This window comes from Crocodylus siamensis, chromosome 4 (assembly GCF_052110815.1).
Source record: "Crocodylus siamensis isolate JL-2025a chromosome 4, ASM5211081v1, whole genome shotgun sequence".
In the NCBI taxonomy this organism is placed as follows: domain Eukaryota; kingdom Metazoa; phylum Chordata; order Crocodylia; family Crocodylidae; genus Crocodylus; species Crocodylus siamensis.
In genome coordinates, this window is record NC_143398.1 from 13,203,455 (window position 1) to 13,220,580 (window position 17,126).

At 47.8% G+C, this 17,126-nt stretch overlaps 1 protein-coding gene across 6 annotated transcripts in view; it reads right to left on the reverse strand.

The window, feature by feature from the left end:
- The window catches only part of FRMD4A (FERM domain containing 4A), a 272,648-nt gene that overhangs the window by 14,268 nt on the left and 241,254 nt on the right, over nucleotides 1–17,126 (reverse strand). For 5 of the 6 annotated variants that reach the window (XM_090041830.1, XM_090041828.1, XM_090041832.1 and 2 more), the window contains exons 15-18: nucleotides 8,544–8,677; nucleotides 5,066–5,188; nucleotides 1,441–1,669; nucleotides 306–362 (exon numbers count right to left, since the gene is read on the reverse strand). In XM_090041830.1, coding sequence (XP_089897956.1) covers nucleotides 306–362; nucleotides 1,441–1,669; nucleotides 5,066–5,188; nucleotides 8,544–8,677 — 543 coding nt within the window. The remainder of the gene's footprint in view (nucleotides 1–305; nucleotides 363–1,440; nucleotides 1,670–5,065; nucleotides 5,189–8,543; nucleotides 8,678–17,126) is intronic. The other variant, XM_090041829.1, reaches the window with a different exon arrangement.

The window sequence follows — 17,126 nt, forward strand, 5'->3', positions numbered from 1 at the left end:
CCCTCTCCCTCGTGTGCCACACACAGATTGCCTGTGTGAGAGAGAGGCCCTGGCCCACCAAGGAGGATTCCTAGTGGTTGTGGATTTGCTCCAATACATATGGACCTCTTCCCTACAGAATTCATGCTTAAATCTACTGGGGGGGGCACTTAAAGGGGTTTTGATAAAGGGTACTTATTGCTTGGAACTGTGTGCTCCAAAAAGCTCAGGTTGGCATGTCCCATGGGAGGATTTCCTCCACCTTCCTCATCATGTATCCTTAACTTTCCACTACTAGGTTTCTAGAGTATGTATGGACAACATACCATCCTCAAGAACGAGGGCATCTGAGAGGGAGCTGTCCTCACTGGCAATGTTTCCTTCTAGGAGAAGAAATATAGGGCCATTACTGTTGCAGTAATGAACTTTGAATCGCCATGTGATTTCCCCCACAGAACATTAAAGCAGAGGCATCTGCCTCCACTTCCCCAAGAAGCAATAAGATTTCTCTTAGTACAGGCCAACTTCCTCGGTCCAAACACCCATGAGAGACCCCTTGACTTTGGGCTTACACAAGTGGCGTGTGTTTTCACAGTGGCATTCCTTAGTGTCAGGCCACTGAGTGCCCTGTGCAGCAGCAGAACAGCTACCCAGTTCTTGTGCCAGAGCTCTTCTGACCTGCATTTCATTCTCTCTCTCACACACACACACTGCATGCCTGTGTGCACTGACAGTGAATGGAGAGGAACTCCTGCAGTGTACCTGCAGCCCAGTCGAGGACATGAACAGAGAGGGTGTTAATCTCAGCTCTGTTTATAAGTACAAAAAGAAGGGAAAAGGGCAAAATGAACAAAAGAAAAAGGCCTATTCTTTTAAGCCTATGAAGGAGGTCAATGGAAACCTTTTTTAAAAAAGCATGTAAATGTTAATTAAGTGTCTTCAGAAGACTATTCTAACAAATGCAATGACAAGAGCCGTCATGATTCCTTCATTTTATCTAACGAACCCAATCTCCTTTACTAATATTCATACCTCTAGTGCAGGTATTACCATACCATTTTACAGGTGAGTAAGCTAAGTACTCAGAGGACTTGGTCACACAGCACAGAATTTACCCTTGTTCTGTGAGACACCTCACCACTTGTGTGCTGCTGGAGTCCCATGTCAGCCTGCCAGACACCCATGCCAGCCTGGACAAGCAAGAATTGGTGCAATATAAACCCCTGTGGTCCATGATTTCTCCCTATATAAAGAGGTCTCTGAGGGGGAGAAATGCAATACATAGCAGAGGTTAGAGCAGGACTATGGCCCTTGTGACCCCTGGGCTCTATTCCTAGCTCCAGCTCACTGGGTGCAATTCAGTCAAGGTGAAGGTATCAGGGTGTATGTGTTACTGCATGCTGTGTGGTTCTGAATACAGCTCTGGTGTGCAAACACTAGGCCCCCACAAGCCCTACTTACCATCTATGATCAGGGAGGCTCTCTGCGTTGGCTTTTTCCCAGATTTGATACGATACTCATTGATGGCATTTTCAATCTCCTGCAGTTTCTTCAGTGCATTCAGGTAAGAGGTTTTCCTTTGCTTCTTCAGCTTTTTGCTGACATTGGGGTCACTGGCTAGGCGTCGGGCAGCCTCGGTGATCTGGGACTGGATTGCAAATTCCCTCTCCAGACGCTCCAGCTCAGCTTCCTGTCAAACAGGCAACAGATTTCAACTCTCATGATTTCAAAGTGTCAGAGGACAGATCCTTTGCCTGGTTCCAGGGCCAAACACCATTGGCTTTAACAGACTTAGGTTGCTTTCCACCAGCTGAGGATGGAATCAGTGCCGATGATTCACTCTAACAATGATTCGATCTAACTACATGTCCTCACTGCCAGACTGACCACAACTGGACTACTGAACTTGCTCATGGCTTCACAACTATTACTCGTATGTGTAAGGGATCACGTGCACATGGATGCATGATGTAACCTTTATGGCGTGTGTGTGTTGGCTAGAGGCACAATGTTGTCTCACACGCACTATTTGCCATGTGTCTCAGTGGTGTAATGACTGTACCCCAACCTTTCTGTGTCACCCTTAGCGCTGGACTCAATGACAGCCCATTGCAATGTTGAGTGTCCATGCAACACCACGACATGTCAGTGAAACACTGCTGATAGGACTTTTACTGTGTCTGTACAGAATGAAGAGGTTGCATTTGTCCCAGGTGCAGGCTCACTGCAATCCGGGGATGACTCTCATCCAGCACAATTACTGTGCTGTGATGCATCACAAGACTGAGCCATTAACAGGAGTTGTGCAAAATGTCAGCATGTGAAAAAATTTTCCTGAAAGGTTTTGTCTAGGCTAGAAGGTTGGAAAATCACCCCCACACAGGATTTATAGACTTGGGGCCAGGCTCTTAGAAGGTAGAAACTGCCATAGATCCATTATCTTTAGCTCCACGTCAGTCAGTGGAGCTATATCAATCCAACACCCGCAGAGAATCTGATCCTGCATCTTTTGCCTGTGTAGATAGGGATGCAATTTTCTGAGATGTCTAAAACTCTTAAGCACTCAAATCCCATTAGTTCTTTTAGAACCAAAGTGAAATGGCAGGTTTGCTATTAATACCCTATAAAGGGAGACTCTAATGAAGTATAAAGTAAAAAAACCCAAACCCCAAACCTCTATTCTTTTCTTTCATAAACTGCCAGGACACAGAATATTTATTCACTGAATATTCACTGAAACGCTCCCGCTATTCAAACCCCCTCTCTCAACCTACTAGCACACATACATACAAGGCAAGCTGATGCGGGATGAATTAATCCCTGCTCAGACTGGGATGACTGCGAAGTTTTCATTTGGGGCATTTTGGCATAAAAATCCCCCTTGTGTCAGTGGTGAGTCAGCACCGTTTTAAGGCTCTAATTACAGTTCCCCTTACATTGCTGCAGATTGAATGCCTGCTTTTTTTTTTGAAGGCGAGTTTTGCTTTGAAGATCCCATGACCTCTGTCAACACTAAACTTATTAAAAGTGGAGGAAACACAATGGCGTTATAAGGCCGAGAACCCGTTCTGCTTCCTTCTCTCACAACTCTCACAGCAGCCAGCGATGGAGGATTAAGGACAGCGGTAAGCATGATTAGAAAAGAAGACAATTATGTTCCAGCCTCACCATCTTTGCTCAGACAAAAATCCCACTGAAGGGGCTGAGATCTGGCGTGAACTGGCCGTTCCAAGTTTAGCGTATTCATTTTTATGACACCCGTAAACCCTTAAACAACCACCTTCACTTGCCTTTCCTCATTAATGACTTTTTTTTCCACCCCCAACATGATGCCTTAACAAATACTGCCTGGGAGCACCAGCACTCCCAACCATTTGCCTGTGCTGCAGGCTCGTTGGTGTTTTTTTGTTCAAGCCCCAGGTCCTGGAATCATGTGATGACATTTAGGTTTAAAGGACATTTCTAGCCCTCAGGATTGAGGCTTGAAAATGCAAATCTCAAAGGCTCAAAAAGGCTTTGGCAAGCAAAGCAGGCAAGCAGAGTTCAAAAGAGGTATTATTATTACTTCAAAGTCTGGGGAGGCCTGTGCTATCATTGTGAGGGCTGGCAATACTGTGTCACCACGATGCACACCAGCCAGTGCCCCCCTCTTAACAGGGAAATGAGATCTGGGAGCTGGGAGATCAGATGATAACGAGCTTTTAGGAGTCGCTGGGCAAGACTGCACTTTCCTTCTCAAAGCTCAGTTCCAAGCGGCAAAGTAATGAATATTTTAGGTCAATGGCATCCCTCTCGCTGGCTCCTTCGGGAACAAAACTGAAGAGCTCAAACTGCTTATTTTTTCAGCAGAAGGAAAATGCCAAAATAAAAAATGATGAGCAGTTAATTCTCCAGTCAAACCAAGCCTCCCTGCACCCTCATGCCAAGGTCTCTCCTGTCATAAAATGAAAGGAAACTTAACACTCCCCTATACACAAATGTCTTGAGACAAATAAGTCTCTGCAGACAATGGCTTTTCTGTGAATCCCAGTCCTGCCTTCCAGCTGCTCTGGGCCTGTTTTCACAGCCATGGTTCAGGGCACTGACCCAACCCATTGCAGGGGCGAGAGCGCAGAGCAAACACTCCCCGCGAGCTTAGAAAAACAAGTCAGGCTCCCTGCGGGAAAACCAAGTTCTCCTTTGGGTGGGAAGGGGTCTGTCCTGCAAGCACACACTGACTTGGAGGAATGAGTCCGAGATGTGCAGAAAGGGTTTGAAAGGAAATGGCTTCAGTGCTGCGTGAGACTCATTGCAGAAAGGGAGAAAGAAAGAGCCGAGATTGGGTTGTACAGCTGGCTCAAAAGACTAGTGCGGGGTTTCCCAAATTTTTGATACCTGGGGCACACTTTCTTTCTGGAATAAAATTGGGTGCACACGTGTCTCTTACACCCGGAGAGATGCATATGCGCACAGATACGACTTAGGCAGCGGTGCCCAGCCTTTTGGCCCGATCCAGTCATGCGGGGCCAGCGCAGCCACAACCCAATCCCACTGCACTGGGCCAATGTGGCTGGAGCCCAATCCACCACAGCAGGCTTGGAAATTTTGTGCGGCAGCCACAGCTTCCCAGCCACCAAATTTCCAGAGCCCCCTGGGCCAGATGGCTCTGTAGGCTGGATTTGATATTGAAAAAGTATCATTTTTCCACCACTCCTGTGTAATCACTCTACCCAGTGATTCCCAAAGGGTGTGCTGCAGCTAGAGACAGGGATGGAGACACACAACTACTGTTACTCACAGGAGTAAGCTCTACTGCCCCAGTGATGCTAGCTGGCAAGGGCTGATTGTGCTATTTGCAGGACCAGGGCCATAACTAACATACTCAAGGCTACACGCACTCTCTGTGTCAAAGCCAGTGACTCCTGGCTCTGGCCTGTACCCTGACTCCCCTCCCCTCTCTGCTTCCACGTATAAACAAAGACAAGGCCTTTTGAACAGTAAATTCATTTAAAAAAGAAGAAGAGAAAAGCTGGAGCCATATGTCAAGGGCTGCCCTGGGTGTACAAGAGCCGGACAGCTGAGACCAGAATGGAAGGCAGATCCTCACCTCTCCCTTTGGCAGGATTTTCTGTTCATCCAGTTTAAAGGCAGTCCCTATTCTTCTCCGTACGATGGGTGGTTCCTCCCCTGGGTCGAGGGGGTACTCTCTGGGCAACTTTCCTGTGAGCTCCTGCAAACATAAAATGCCATGAGTGAAGCTGGGAAGTTTCCAAATCAAACCCATCCCGGCTCTAGCTCTAGATTGGAACGATACTCAGAGAAGCGAAGGTAGAAAAAACAAGTGCCCCAGGGTCTCAGGCTTACAGCCTCTCCATCACTCAGATGTGCTTTGCTGATAAATACAGAGAGGGTTCTCTTAACTGTCAGCCCTGCAAGCTCAGGCCAGGATCTGACTGTCAGCTGGGTGCTTCTGGGCTATCTGACCATCAGCAGCAATAAAGATACTCAAGATGATGACCTGCCTGCGTCGGGTTTCTGGAAGGACCATCCCCCAGGGAGTCTGCCTGAGCTAGGATACACTCCAGCTCACAGTCTTTCAGCTGTCCTGTCTCTGGGCACCAGGGAGTAAAAGGTGTTCAAACCTTATCTTTGAAAGGGAGTCAGCAGGTTGGACTGTGAATTCCCACCGGGAAAAAGGAATGGCCACTTTTACCATCATTTTTCTCATTGTAACTGCGCTATAAACTACTGCAACCTGGTGTGTGATCTGTCTGAGATGAATGCAGTGAAAGGGGCTGTTTCCAGAGGTGCCCGATACCTCATTACCTGTTTCAGCAATCTTATGAATTGAAATCCCTGCCAAACACCGAGTGATGTCATGCACAGTTTGGATGCGACACCAGGCGATGCCGTGTTGGCGCAAAAGGGCCATTTGCAAACCAAGAGATGCGTGGTGGAATATATTTGAAGCATAGAAAGGAGCGAGTGCCAATATTGCCACTAACGCGGCGGTTTTTTTGGTATGCATAATACATCCCTACTGATCTGAATTAAAGGCATGCAAATGCTTACACAGAAATGCAAGCGCATTGCTACAAGGAACAACTCGGCGTCTTGGGTTGAAAAGTCTCTGTGCTGAGGACAAAAGGCTTTTGTATTCTGTAACACCAGCCTTGAGAGGATCCAGCTGGCAAAAAACCCTAAATCATCTTAATCCCATATAACAGTGGCCGACCTTAATGTGCAGTGTAGAGCTGAGGCTCTCTGCCACCCTCTTCCCCCCCAACAGCTCTCCCTCCCCCACCCGCTTCTTGTTTCTTTCTACTGTTTTCAGGTCACTGGGAAATGAGGCCATGGCCTTTTCAATTCTTATCTTCAGCAGTTCCCAGCACAATGAGTTTCTAACCCCCACACCGCACAATTCCCATTTTCAAGATGCATTGTGAAAACATCCCCTGGGGAGGTCGTTTCAGCCCCTCTTCGGTAACACGTTTACTCTACAGCACAAAATAGCTGGCTATAAATAATGGATCAAGGTACAGGTCCCCATGGGCTGTACTTTGGAGTAAGGGGCACAATCACTTTATAACCCAGAGTTTAACATGAAGTGGAGCAGTGAGTAAAGAGTTAACATCGGTACGGGCTTCTTTCACAATCCCCAGGATTCTGGGAGAACATAAATGCAGATGACTACACTGCCACCCTCCATGGAAAAGTCCTGGCAGGCACGATCCTGAAATTTAATTTGCATTAATAAGTAACAGAGGCAGTAGCGGGCTTGGGGTAACTTGATGCCCCTGTCCTTAATGTGTTGGGCCAAGCCGGCTGGATTATGCCCATACCGTAACCCCTCTGTCTTGTTCCCATGAAGCAATTCCCAACCCAAACCCATGGCCAGGCAGGACCATCTGAGAGGAAACATCTCAAAGAGCCAGTGAAATGCTTTACTATGTTCTATGGATGAGCCAAGCTAAATTGCTGCCACTCCTACTCGAGTCATCCTGCTAAAGCCACGTGAGATGTCTCGTGTGACAAAGGACGGCTTCTGTGAGTAGGGGTTGTGGGATCAGGCCCTCAGAGACTTCCTCTAATGTTTTTTCTTGCATCTCTTCACAGGTATTAAAGTTACAGCCAAGGGTAAATCAAGGGTAAGAAGAGTTTAAAAACTGCACAGTGCCATTTTCCCATGCCTTTCTTAAAAAAAAAAAAAAAAAAAAAGTGATATCCACAGTTACTATAAATAATCTCCAAAAAGTCCCAGCACCCCTCTTTGGAGCCAATGATTTTTGTTAAACTCAGAATCCCCCAGCATCCCAGGATGTTTTGCATCTCTCCCACAATTCCCACCCCCCTTCACAGGGTGGGCAGGCTACTCTTGGCTCAAGCTGTCTGCTTCAGCCACCCAGGGAAGATGCTCTAGTGCCCCCCAGCTTCTCGCCTGGGCCACTGCAGGCATGCGGCTGCATTTCTGGAATCAAAAGTGAATGTCTGTTCATTTGCTTATCGGTTCAATCTGTGCAGCTTAGACCAACCTGTGAAGATTGAACTGATTCAGTCTCAGGCTTTTTGACTCTCTCTACTTAGCCTTCCAGACTTGGGAAACAGCATGGACAGGTGTGTATGTGAGTGATCCAAGTGTAAGGTACATGTGAACTGCTGCTAGTATTTATGATGTCTCCAGGCACACTTGCAGCACAGATCTTACTTTTTCCAAGAGTTGAAATGGATTTATGTCTACACTGCTCTGGTTTAAATCAACCCAAACAATAATTAAGCAGACAAGTGCAAAGTACAATAGGACCTCATCACGTGGCACTTAGTTTCTCCCATGCTACCTGGGCCAGAGGAGTCAGTTTCTCTTGACGGGGTTTACTATCACATTAACATGCTTTTCTCCTGTGACAGAGGGACCCTACCCCATGTTTCTTATATTAAATACTGCACAGTGAAGGAATGCAGCCAGTGGGCTGCATCCCCCGAGACATCCCACACCACATACTATACTCTAAGGGTTTCTACTCTGTGTCAGCCCGTAGAATTGCACCAGGTATTAGACAGTACAGATCTGTTATGAAATATCCTGGAGATGCAAGAGGATGCTAGGGAATGGGCAGGGGAAGGAATGTGCCCAAGGCCACTTCAGCACTAGGGAACAAGAGTGCATTAGCCTTGTACACACCTTTCCCCCCTGGTGTAGACAAAGCCAAAGGGACATACACCAGACTAGCTAAGGTCTCAAGTCCAGTCCCATGGACATCCTATTTCGGAGGCTGTCCAATGCATCTGCAACTCCTAATGATTTTGGTGGGACTGAGCATGCTCAGCATTGCCCTCAGGATCAGGCCTTCTGGGTGCTCAATTAGCTTGCAGTCATGCCATCTTCTATATATGCTGGGCTTTGGGGCAGTGCAATATATAGCGATTCTGCACTGAAATGTTGGGGGAGAAGGGGTGGTCAATGCAAGGTGCTTTGTAAGAGATGCCTACGGAAAGCTTTGCTCCTTCCCCCTTGGCTTGGTAAATGGGGGCATGAGCACAACACAAGCAACACAATTTTCCGGGGTCATGAGACTGCCATTGCCTACCGCTTCTCGGAGACACAGCTTCTTGAGCTCCTCCAGTCGCTGGCGTAGTGTCTCTTCCAGCGCTTCCTGCCTGGATTTCAAGGCAGCCAGCATGTCCTTCTTGGCAGACTGAGAGCTATCCGACTCTTGGGAACCTATCAATAAACAATGATTTCACTAGGCCTCAAGGCCAGCTGACAGCAAAACACACATTTGGAGCATTAATGAAGTTCACCAAAGCCTGTGCTTTGGATGCAGTCTTTCCAACAAGGAATCAGACTATGAAGCAAAGCAGGTGTTACACAGACCCGTTTGTTTATGGCAAGTTCTTAAGGCTTAAGCGAACAGAACAAGGTTAGACATCCCAGCACACAAAGGCATTTGTAGTTCTCTATTATATAAATAAAAGCAAGCTGGTTACTTTTTTTTTTCTTGAAGCTACTTTTGAAAATGCTACATGCAGTTCTCAGGAAAGCTCCCAGCAATGAACAGCACCAAAGATGCATCGTCACGGATGGAGACCAGCAAAGGCTATTCCAGTCATCCAGTTGGACTTCCTACACAGAACTGCATCCAGTGGTGCCTGCAGCTATCCCAAAAACTTGTGGTTAACTCTGGAGGCAAGGAGGATTCTTTTTTTTTCAGTGATATCTTTTATTGGTTTTGAACTACCCTATGATGACAAAAACCACCACGATACAGTTACCAAAGTTTCATAGATTTCATAGACATCAGGGCTGGAAGGGACCTCGGGAGATCCTCGAGTCCAGCCCCCTGCCAAGTTAGATTTGCATAAAGCATGTATAACCCTTCTCCACCCATAAAGAGGTGGCTAGTGGTTTTTATAGCAGTAGTTGTTCCTTAGGGATAGGTAAGGCAAGATATTCAAAACTGGGTGCTTAAATAAGTAGCTTGATTTTCAAGGTGCCAAGCACCTTGTAGCTCTTGCTGAAGTTAGTACCCTTATGCTGGTGTAAATTTGGAACCAAACAGCATCCGAACATGGCCTGGGGTTTGCTACTTTATTTCTTTCAAGAAACATATCGACCAATTTCTAATTCACCTGCAGTTCTGAATGACCCACACAGCACTGTCCAAAGGCTCCATGCTCAAGGGCGGTGTGATGTTGGTCAGGTGCTTGATTGCTGAGCCCTCACCCTCTGAAAATCAAGGCTCCCTAAGTCACTTTAGGGATTGTCTAGCTAGGGAACCCTGTGCAAATGTAAAGCGCACCAACTCCTCTTGAGGAACTCCCTGTGTGGGCACTCTTAGCAAATGCATTTGCTGTGAATGAAGCTGCCTCGGATCAAGAGCGTCCACATGGAGTTAGCACAGAAGAGTGAAGTCTGCACCGTAACAGGTCACACCTGACCTGACCGCACACTGAATTCCCCATGTAGACAAGCCCTTATGTTGAACAATGCTTTCAAACATGCTCCTGCATGCTCCACAGGGCTGAATCATCCCCCCACAATACCTATTTTTCATAACAGTGGCTCCACAGCCTTTGTCAAGCAAGGGATTATGGGTTCAGGCTCACGTTGGCCACATTGTCAGATGTTCAGAGGTGCCTTCAGCAGGTCAACCTTGTGTGGGCAAGGACCTGCAGATGCACTCCAGTAGGTGCAGCTGGAGTTTGCCAAAAGCTCTGCTGAGGTTGTTCCAGGTGAACCTGGGGGGCAAAAGTCTGGTTTGCACCAATCCCAGGTGAAATCCACACTTTCAGCTACATTTTGTTTTGAGTTTCTTTGCTTCTACTTTCCTCTAAGACATTTAAAGGTGGACTGAAAGAAACAGTCTCTGAAGAAACCAACCCAACTAGCCCAAGGGGAGCACGTACCTCAATACACCTTTCCCATCACTACTATGATGCTTGCCCAGTCAACTAACATTCACTTGATCTGTCAGTAACTCTCTCATTTGTCCCATGCATACAACTACTTCAGTCAGTGGGATGTGCTGGGATTGCAAAAATAGTACTAAATTCTCCAAAAGATGAGTTAGATTCTGGGAGAGAAAGCTGCTTTACAGAGCATCCTCCCCAAAAGTCAGGTGAGCTTATGTGGTACCATACCTATTTACTTGCCCTGAAGTCAAGAATGCCAACTGATTGCTCTTGGCTCTTCTTATGCCTGTATGCCTGCCCCAGAATAACACATGTTCACCCCAAGCAAGGCATTTCACTACAAGAATGTAAGAGGTTTTTCTCTAGAAGAATTTCCATGTTGCATTTCATGTGCAGGATACATCCCCCCAGTCTCTCTCTTAAAACAACTACAGAAAGCACTTACTGGTGGCGGGTGAACTGCTGAACTCTACGGCTCCAACCCTGATGAACTACTAACCATCAACAAGCTGTTCATGACTCTCTTACCCCCTCCTATGATAATCTGTTCCTTACCTTTTGCTCTTCTGGTAACTTCACGCATGTCTTTTTTCTTTTTGTTTTCCTCTTTCACTCCGCTCCATTCCCCACCCCACGACAAAAATCCAGTTTATTTTTAAATGCTATTAATATCCATACCACCTATCAGCCATAGCAGCTAGACAGGCACTTCCGTTGCAACAGTAAAAAAAACACATATATTTTAAGTACTACACCCAAGAGCTGGATGCTTTCATTGACATGCTCAATTATGGGTGTGTCTGCCATAAGGGAATGGACTATTTGTAGCACAGCTCATCAAACTGACCTGTCTTCATCACAACAGCTCATTGCGTTTCCACTGGCTGTGCTAGATCTGTGCAAGAGCCACATTAGCCCTGCTTGAGACCCTTTCATTTGAAACGACTAGTTGGCACCCAATCCCATCTCTCAGTTCCTGGCATAGATCCTAGAAGCAAAGCGCTCTGATTCATGGCGATGAGGGATAAGCAAGGGGAGGACTAGCAGAACCTTTTCAGCTTGTCTGATGTCCTGCTGGCACTAAACCGGTTCAGTTACCAGTTCAGACACTAAACCAGTTATTCCAACTGGGCCCTCACGTGGCAAAGGTCTCTAATACAAGTTTTATCTGACTGTTCGGGGTCCTTCATGCACAAACTGATGAAGCCAGGCCTGATGACCACTTGGGCATTTTGCAGAACGTATCTATTTCTGCAGTCTTTCGGAGAGGGCCGGGGTGGGGGTTTGGTCTGTGCTCTCCTGGGGGAACCCTCTATTTTTTTTAAAATGCAAGGTTGGATTCTTTATGTGTGCTCTCAGATGCTGTGGGTCTGAATTGCTCCTCAACCAGGCTGGTACAAATCAGGACTGAACTCTATGAAAGTCAACCAAGACACGGTACTGCAAGACACCTGTAAGGGAGAGCAGAAGCGAGCTCCACACTATGGTAAGCCTAGCACGTCGAAGGGAGGCTCTCTGCATACCAGTAACACAAATCCATCCTCTAGCACATCCGTGACCACAGCCTCAGTGTTTGACTGAACTCTAAACAACCCGAATGAAATCCAAACACATCAGGAGAGCACATCAACAAATGCTGAACGAAAATTAAACCAACCGGGCAGACTGTCCAGAAGCAATCAGCTATACTGAGGGCCACAAACTGCACTGAGTCTGGGGTCCACCCAGGTCATCTGAGAAAGAGAATGCATAAAATCCTACCACTCTGACCAGCAGAAAGGGCTTCCTATCAGCTTTTCCTACCCCTGAGGGATATATCCCTATATTTCATTTCCTGCCCCTGCTACTAGCATTATTAGGTCTGCAAACACCTACATGATTCACAAGATAAATCCAGAGCTTTCAAATAGGAATTCAGAGCATCAGAAATATTCTGCCCTGCTGAGGTCTTTCTGAACTTTCTGCATGCAGCAGAAGAATTGCTCTAGTATCTTTCTGTACTAGACATGGCATTTTCCCATATTGCCCATTTTCCCTTGATTTTTCCCATATTGAATTCACATAGAAGTCCACATTTTCCTATGTGGTTTTTGAACCACCCGAAGGAACGTAATAGAAAATGATATGGGTTGTTTCCAAGCCTTTGAAGACTTGGGAGGGTGGGGGGTTGACTGAATGTTGTAGGTTACAGCCATTTCTTCAGGAATTTTTCAAGGCACTAAATTCAGCAGGTCCAACATGAAGCAATATTAAGCATGGTGCAGCCTCGCTGATGTATGCACAGTATTTCACAGAATTGGAGATAAAGTTTATGCGTCACCCTGTTGCTTGAATCCCTGTGAAATCCCACATGCCATTCCTCCTAAGTGTACAGTCTGGGGCATAAGTCCCAGCCTGCCAAACACCCACTGGCTTCCAAACTGGCTCCTGTTATGCTACTTTGCCTTACACCCATTTGAGGTCCAGCCACTGTTGTCAGCTCTCCAGGTGATTTCCTGGGAGTGGGAATGAGAACTGTGACATCTAGGACGAGGATGTGATTCTTTCTGGCCAGGTGACAGCCACCTTATAATTTATACCACTGTTTCTATCACTGCTGACCTTTTCCTAAAGGACTTATGGACCTGATTCTGCCCTCTCCAATGCTGGTGCAAGACAAGAAAATCTCCAGTGAAATCAAGAATTATACACTGATATAAAGCCAGCACAAGGCACGGGAGTGTCATGATGATCCAATTGAATCTGACAACCAAGGTAGCTCAACAGGTCCATAGCAGACTTCCCAGGCCTGTCTCCAAGCCAGTACAGCCTGCTGGCTCCTTATTTTTGGAGCTGGATTGTCTATACTAATGACTTTAATTTGCATTTCAGGGGGGGTCTAGAGACCCCTAAGGCTACATCCCACCTGTCTGCTTGTGCTGGATAGTGTAAAAACATACAGGAAGAAATAGTTCCTGCCCTGTAGACAGCCTGGAGAGTCAAAGAAAGCTGAAGGGAGGAAAAAGGAGTTTAATATAAGATAAAGTGGTTTACTGAATATTATGCTTTATTAAAATAATTAAGTACTTTAATGTAAAGCTAATGAAGGTTGGTAAATATTCATATTCATTCCCTACGTTTTTTTGCGGTGGGGATGGAAGCAGTGTGTAATTGTAGCAACTTATTCTCTCCATTAAACACATCTGAGCCTAGGAGTGGACTGAGACTAAAGGTGGGTGGGGAGGAGAGTTAATAGGAAAGACAAAGGGAAGGGATGGGAAGATGGAGGGCAAGTGGAGTGAGTCTGCAGTTGAATGAGGTGGGGGGCGGGGGGAGGCAGACAGTGAATCAGTGGAAAGGAAAGAATAAGCAGAGTGAAAAAACACTGGGACAGGCCACAGCCATCCTCCAGCTGTGTCCAGCTGTGCAATTCAGAGGGCTCTTTGAGATGTTCTCTCGTGCGCCCAATGCCATCAGCAAAACACTTTCTAACCGTGGTGACTCCTCACGCTGAATCCTGCTGCCTACCTGCTGGCTCAAGCCTCCTGGACCTGATCAGGGTCTCATCAAGACCCATGAGGAGTACAGCTCCTGTACATGCCTGGGGTGGTACATGCCTGGGGATGCTGTGAGTCAGCACAACAGGATGTCGGCACAACAGCACGGAGTGACCACAAACAGCCCGAATCTCCCAGCTGTGACTAACAGATAGGATATCCTCTCCAGCCATGGCCAGACTGCCACTCAAGCCCTTTCCATCATCCATCTGGAGCTGTTCAGTGTAGGATGTGCACAGATATCCTGCAAGGGTGACTGGTCAGCATTAGTCACTTTGTTCATTGGCCTTTACAGAAACTGGACAAGTCACTGTTTATCAGCTAAATAAACTCCCAGCGTGGTGTGAGGGGAAGATCGCCGTGATGGATGTCTTCAGGGGATGGGACGGGGGTTGCCTGCCTGGGACGGACGCCTCCATCCGTAAGCCCGAGGCATTTTCATATGTAAACAGGCCTATTTACAGGAAAGCTACCAAGTGCAGAGGGGAGGCAAACGTGGCTGGGCATGTGAAGGGAAAGGTTGGGGTGGGAAGTTACTTATGTGTGCAAAGATAAAGCATAATTTTGTTTCTTACAGACAAGTCCTCAGTCAGATGAAATGACTTCTATGGGCAGGTGGGATTCTGGGGTCAGGCCCAAAGGCAGGGATGGCACTTCATGGCCAGGGAGATCTGGGCTGCCCTGCAAGGCTCTTAGAGCCAAGACAGGCAGGAATCAAAGCCCTGCATTTGAACATCAGGGACCTCGTTTCATCTCATTTATGTGGCTGCATCTTCACGGAGATGAATGATACGGGATCGCAGCTGGCCCTCCCTGCTCTCTCCAGGACTCAGATAAAACTCCAGATCCGAACAGTCCTACATGGGGGGATCAAAACCCGGATCAGCCACCATCCCGAAGTTTGGGTGAGCAGATCCAGCACAGAACCCTTCAAAGCCGGGTTTGGGGCACAGCATTCAGCTCTGGGCAGTGACCTGTCAGGGATGCCAGCTGAGGCCCTTTTCTAGGCAAACGGCTCGCTAAGATTTGGACGAGAGATGCAAATGGGAACGGCAGGCATCCAGCTTACCACTTTGTGCCAGAGACATGGAAAGGAGGAGTGTGGTCTAGAGGATGAGGCAATGGAGACAGCATGAGGAGACCTGGGCTCCCTCCCTGACTTGTGGCACGACCTGTCAAAGCCCTGCCCTATGACTCTGTGACCCCTCCTATGCAGGCATCTTAACTGAGTTGTACCCAGTCAGGAGAGGAAGGCATTGTCCGGCCACGGTGGGTTTTGGTGGTCCCAGAAAATGGTGGCTGAAGCTCCTGCCCCTACATACTACAGGCTTGCTCCCCTCCTTTGTCTGTGCTGTCTATGGAGGTTGTGGGCTCATTATCTCTCACCATGTGTATATGGTCTCCAGTCTGCACTGGGCCTGCCAGACCCTCCCAAAATGACCGCTACTAATTGTTTCCAGTTGCATGTGGTATCTCCACAAAACCAGATGAGACTTGGTACTTTTGAGTGCGCTCTGCACCACACGGTTTGGGTTAATGCATCCTAGGGGCAGAGATGGGAAAAGGAAAGACAAGAAGAAACTCCGAGGAGAAAAGGAGGGCGGAAAAATATTGAGAGAGCGGCAGTGATAAACAGAACGGTTTTTAATTTCCCCCTCTGGATTTCGGGTAACTCCCTGTATTTACAGCCTGGAAAGTTACAGCGGCCTCGCTCCCTCCCACTCTCTCAAGACATATGCTGCATGGCTTGGCGACAACACGCTGTTGTTATGAGTGTGCATATTTTTCAGCACAATAGGAGGAAATGCAAAAGCTTGGAGGGAGTCCCAGGGATGTGCCTAGCAATGAGATGGGAGGAGGGAAGCTGACCCTCCAGGCCTGCTGCACTCCTGGCTCAAGCCAATTTGCATTAAGCAACGTTTGGGGGCTTTCGGCAGCGCCAGGGATGCCACAGCAATAATGTCACCGTGGTCTAAAGAAACTCCTCAGCCAGATGGTTCACAGGATTTCTTCTCAAAAAGCAAGGTCTAGCTCCAGTGAGCTCACGGGGTCCCCCTGGTTCGAACGCAGAATCAGGCCCGCTACATTCCTCAGGGCGCGGGGAGCTGGCGTGTACCAGAGACACAGGATTACCAGCTCGCGGCATTCACAAATGCGAGACTGCTGCCCACAAGGTTGGGATCTCAGGGGAAGTATTTCCTGGGCTCCTTTGTGTTGTTAACTTTCAGGAGTGGGAGAGCTGGAGAAAAAGCCAACAAAGAGCCCCAACAACCTGACACCAACGGAGCGAGGCCTCAGACGCTGCCACTGCTTGAGCGACACACGGCACAAACAGCGGATTGTGTGCGGGGTCCGGAGGGACGTAAGCAGCAGAAAGGCATCTCTGTTCACCGCTAGGCTGGGAGTTCCTGAACAAGCTGCTCCGCAGCTCCCCACGCTTTCACAACTTAACTCTTTCTTGAACGCTCCCGAAGCAAAAGGAAGTGGAGTTGGAAACTAGGCACAAAGGAGGTACAGATGCCGACCTTGTAGGCCAGTACTGCCTAGCTCAGTGGTTCTCAAGCTTTTTTGCACCAAGACCCATTTATAAGCATCAGTGGCCAGACCCGACCTAGCGCCTTTCACCCCTGACCCACTGCCCCCAGGCCTCCAGTGCGTGGGGTGGGGAGGGGGTGTAGGGCAGGGGGCCCCAAGCAGCCCCTTCCAGGCTGGACCTCTGCCAGCCTGCCCGGGAGAACTGGTGGTTTCCCACTTTTTTCTCCTCTAAAGAAGAATCAATGTTTAAAGTTTGTTGATCCATTTTTTAAAGTTTGCTCACGACTGCTTTGTATGTTTATAGATTCGTAGATTGTAAGGCCGGCAGGGATGAGCAATATTCTTTCCATGGAGAGGGGGATAATCTGATGGACAAACTGGGTGCATCTACATAGACTGTAAGGCTGGAAGGGACCTCAGAAAATCATCAAGTCCAGCCCCCTGTACCAGGCAGGGAAGGTGACTAGGGGTCAGGTGACCCCAGCAGGGCGACTGTCCAGTCTCCTCTTGAAGATATCCAGGGTAGGCGATCGCACCACCTCTGGAGGGAGCTTTTTCCACAGCCTGGACACCCTGACTGTGAAGAAGTTTTTCCTAATGTTGATCTAATGAATCGATCTTCCAGGAGTTTGTGGCCATTAGTCCTAGTTTTTCCCCTCAGGTGCCCTGGTGAACAGTTGCTCACCG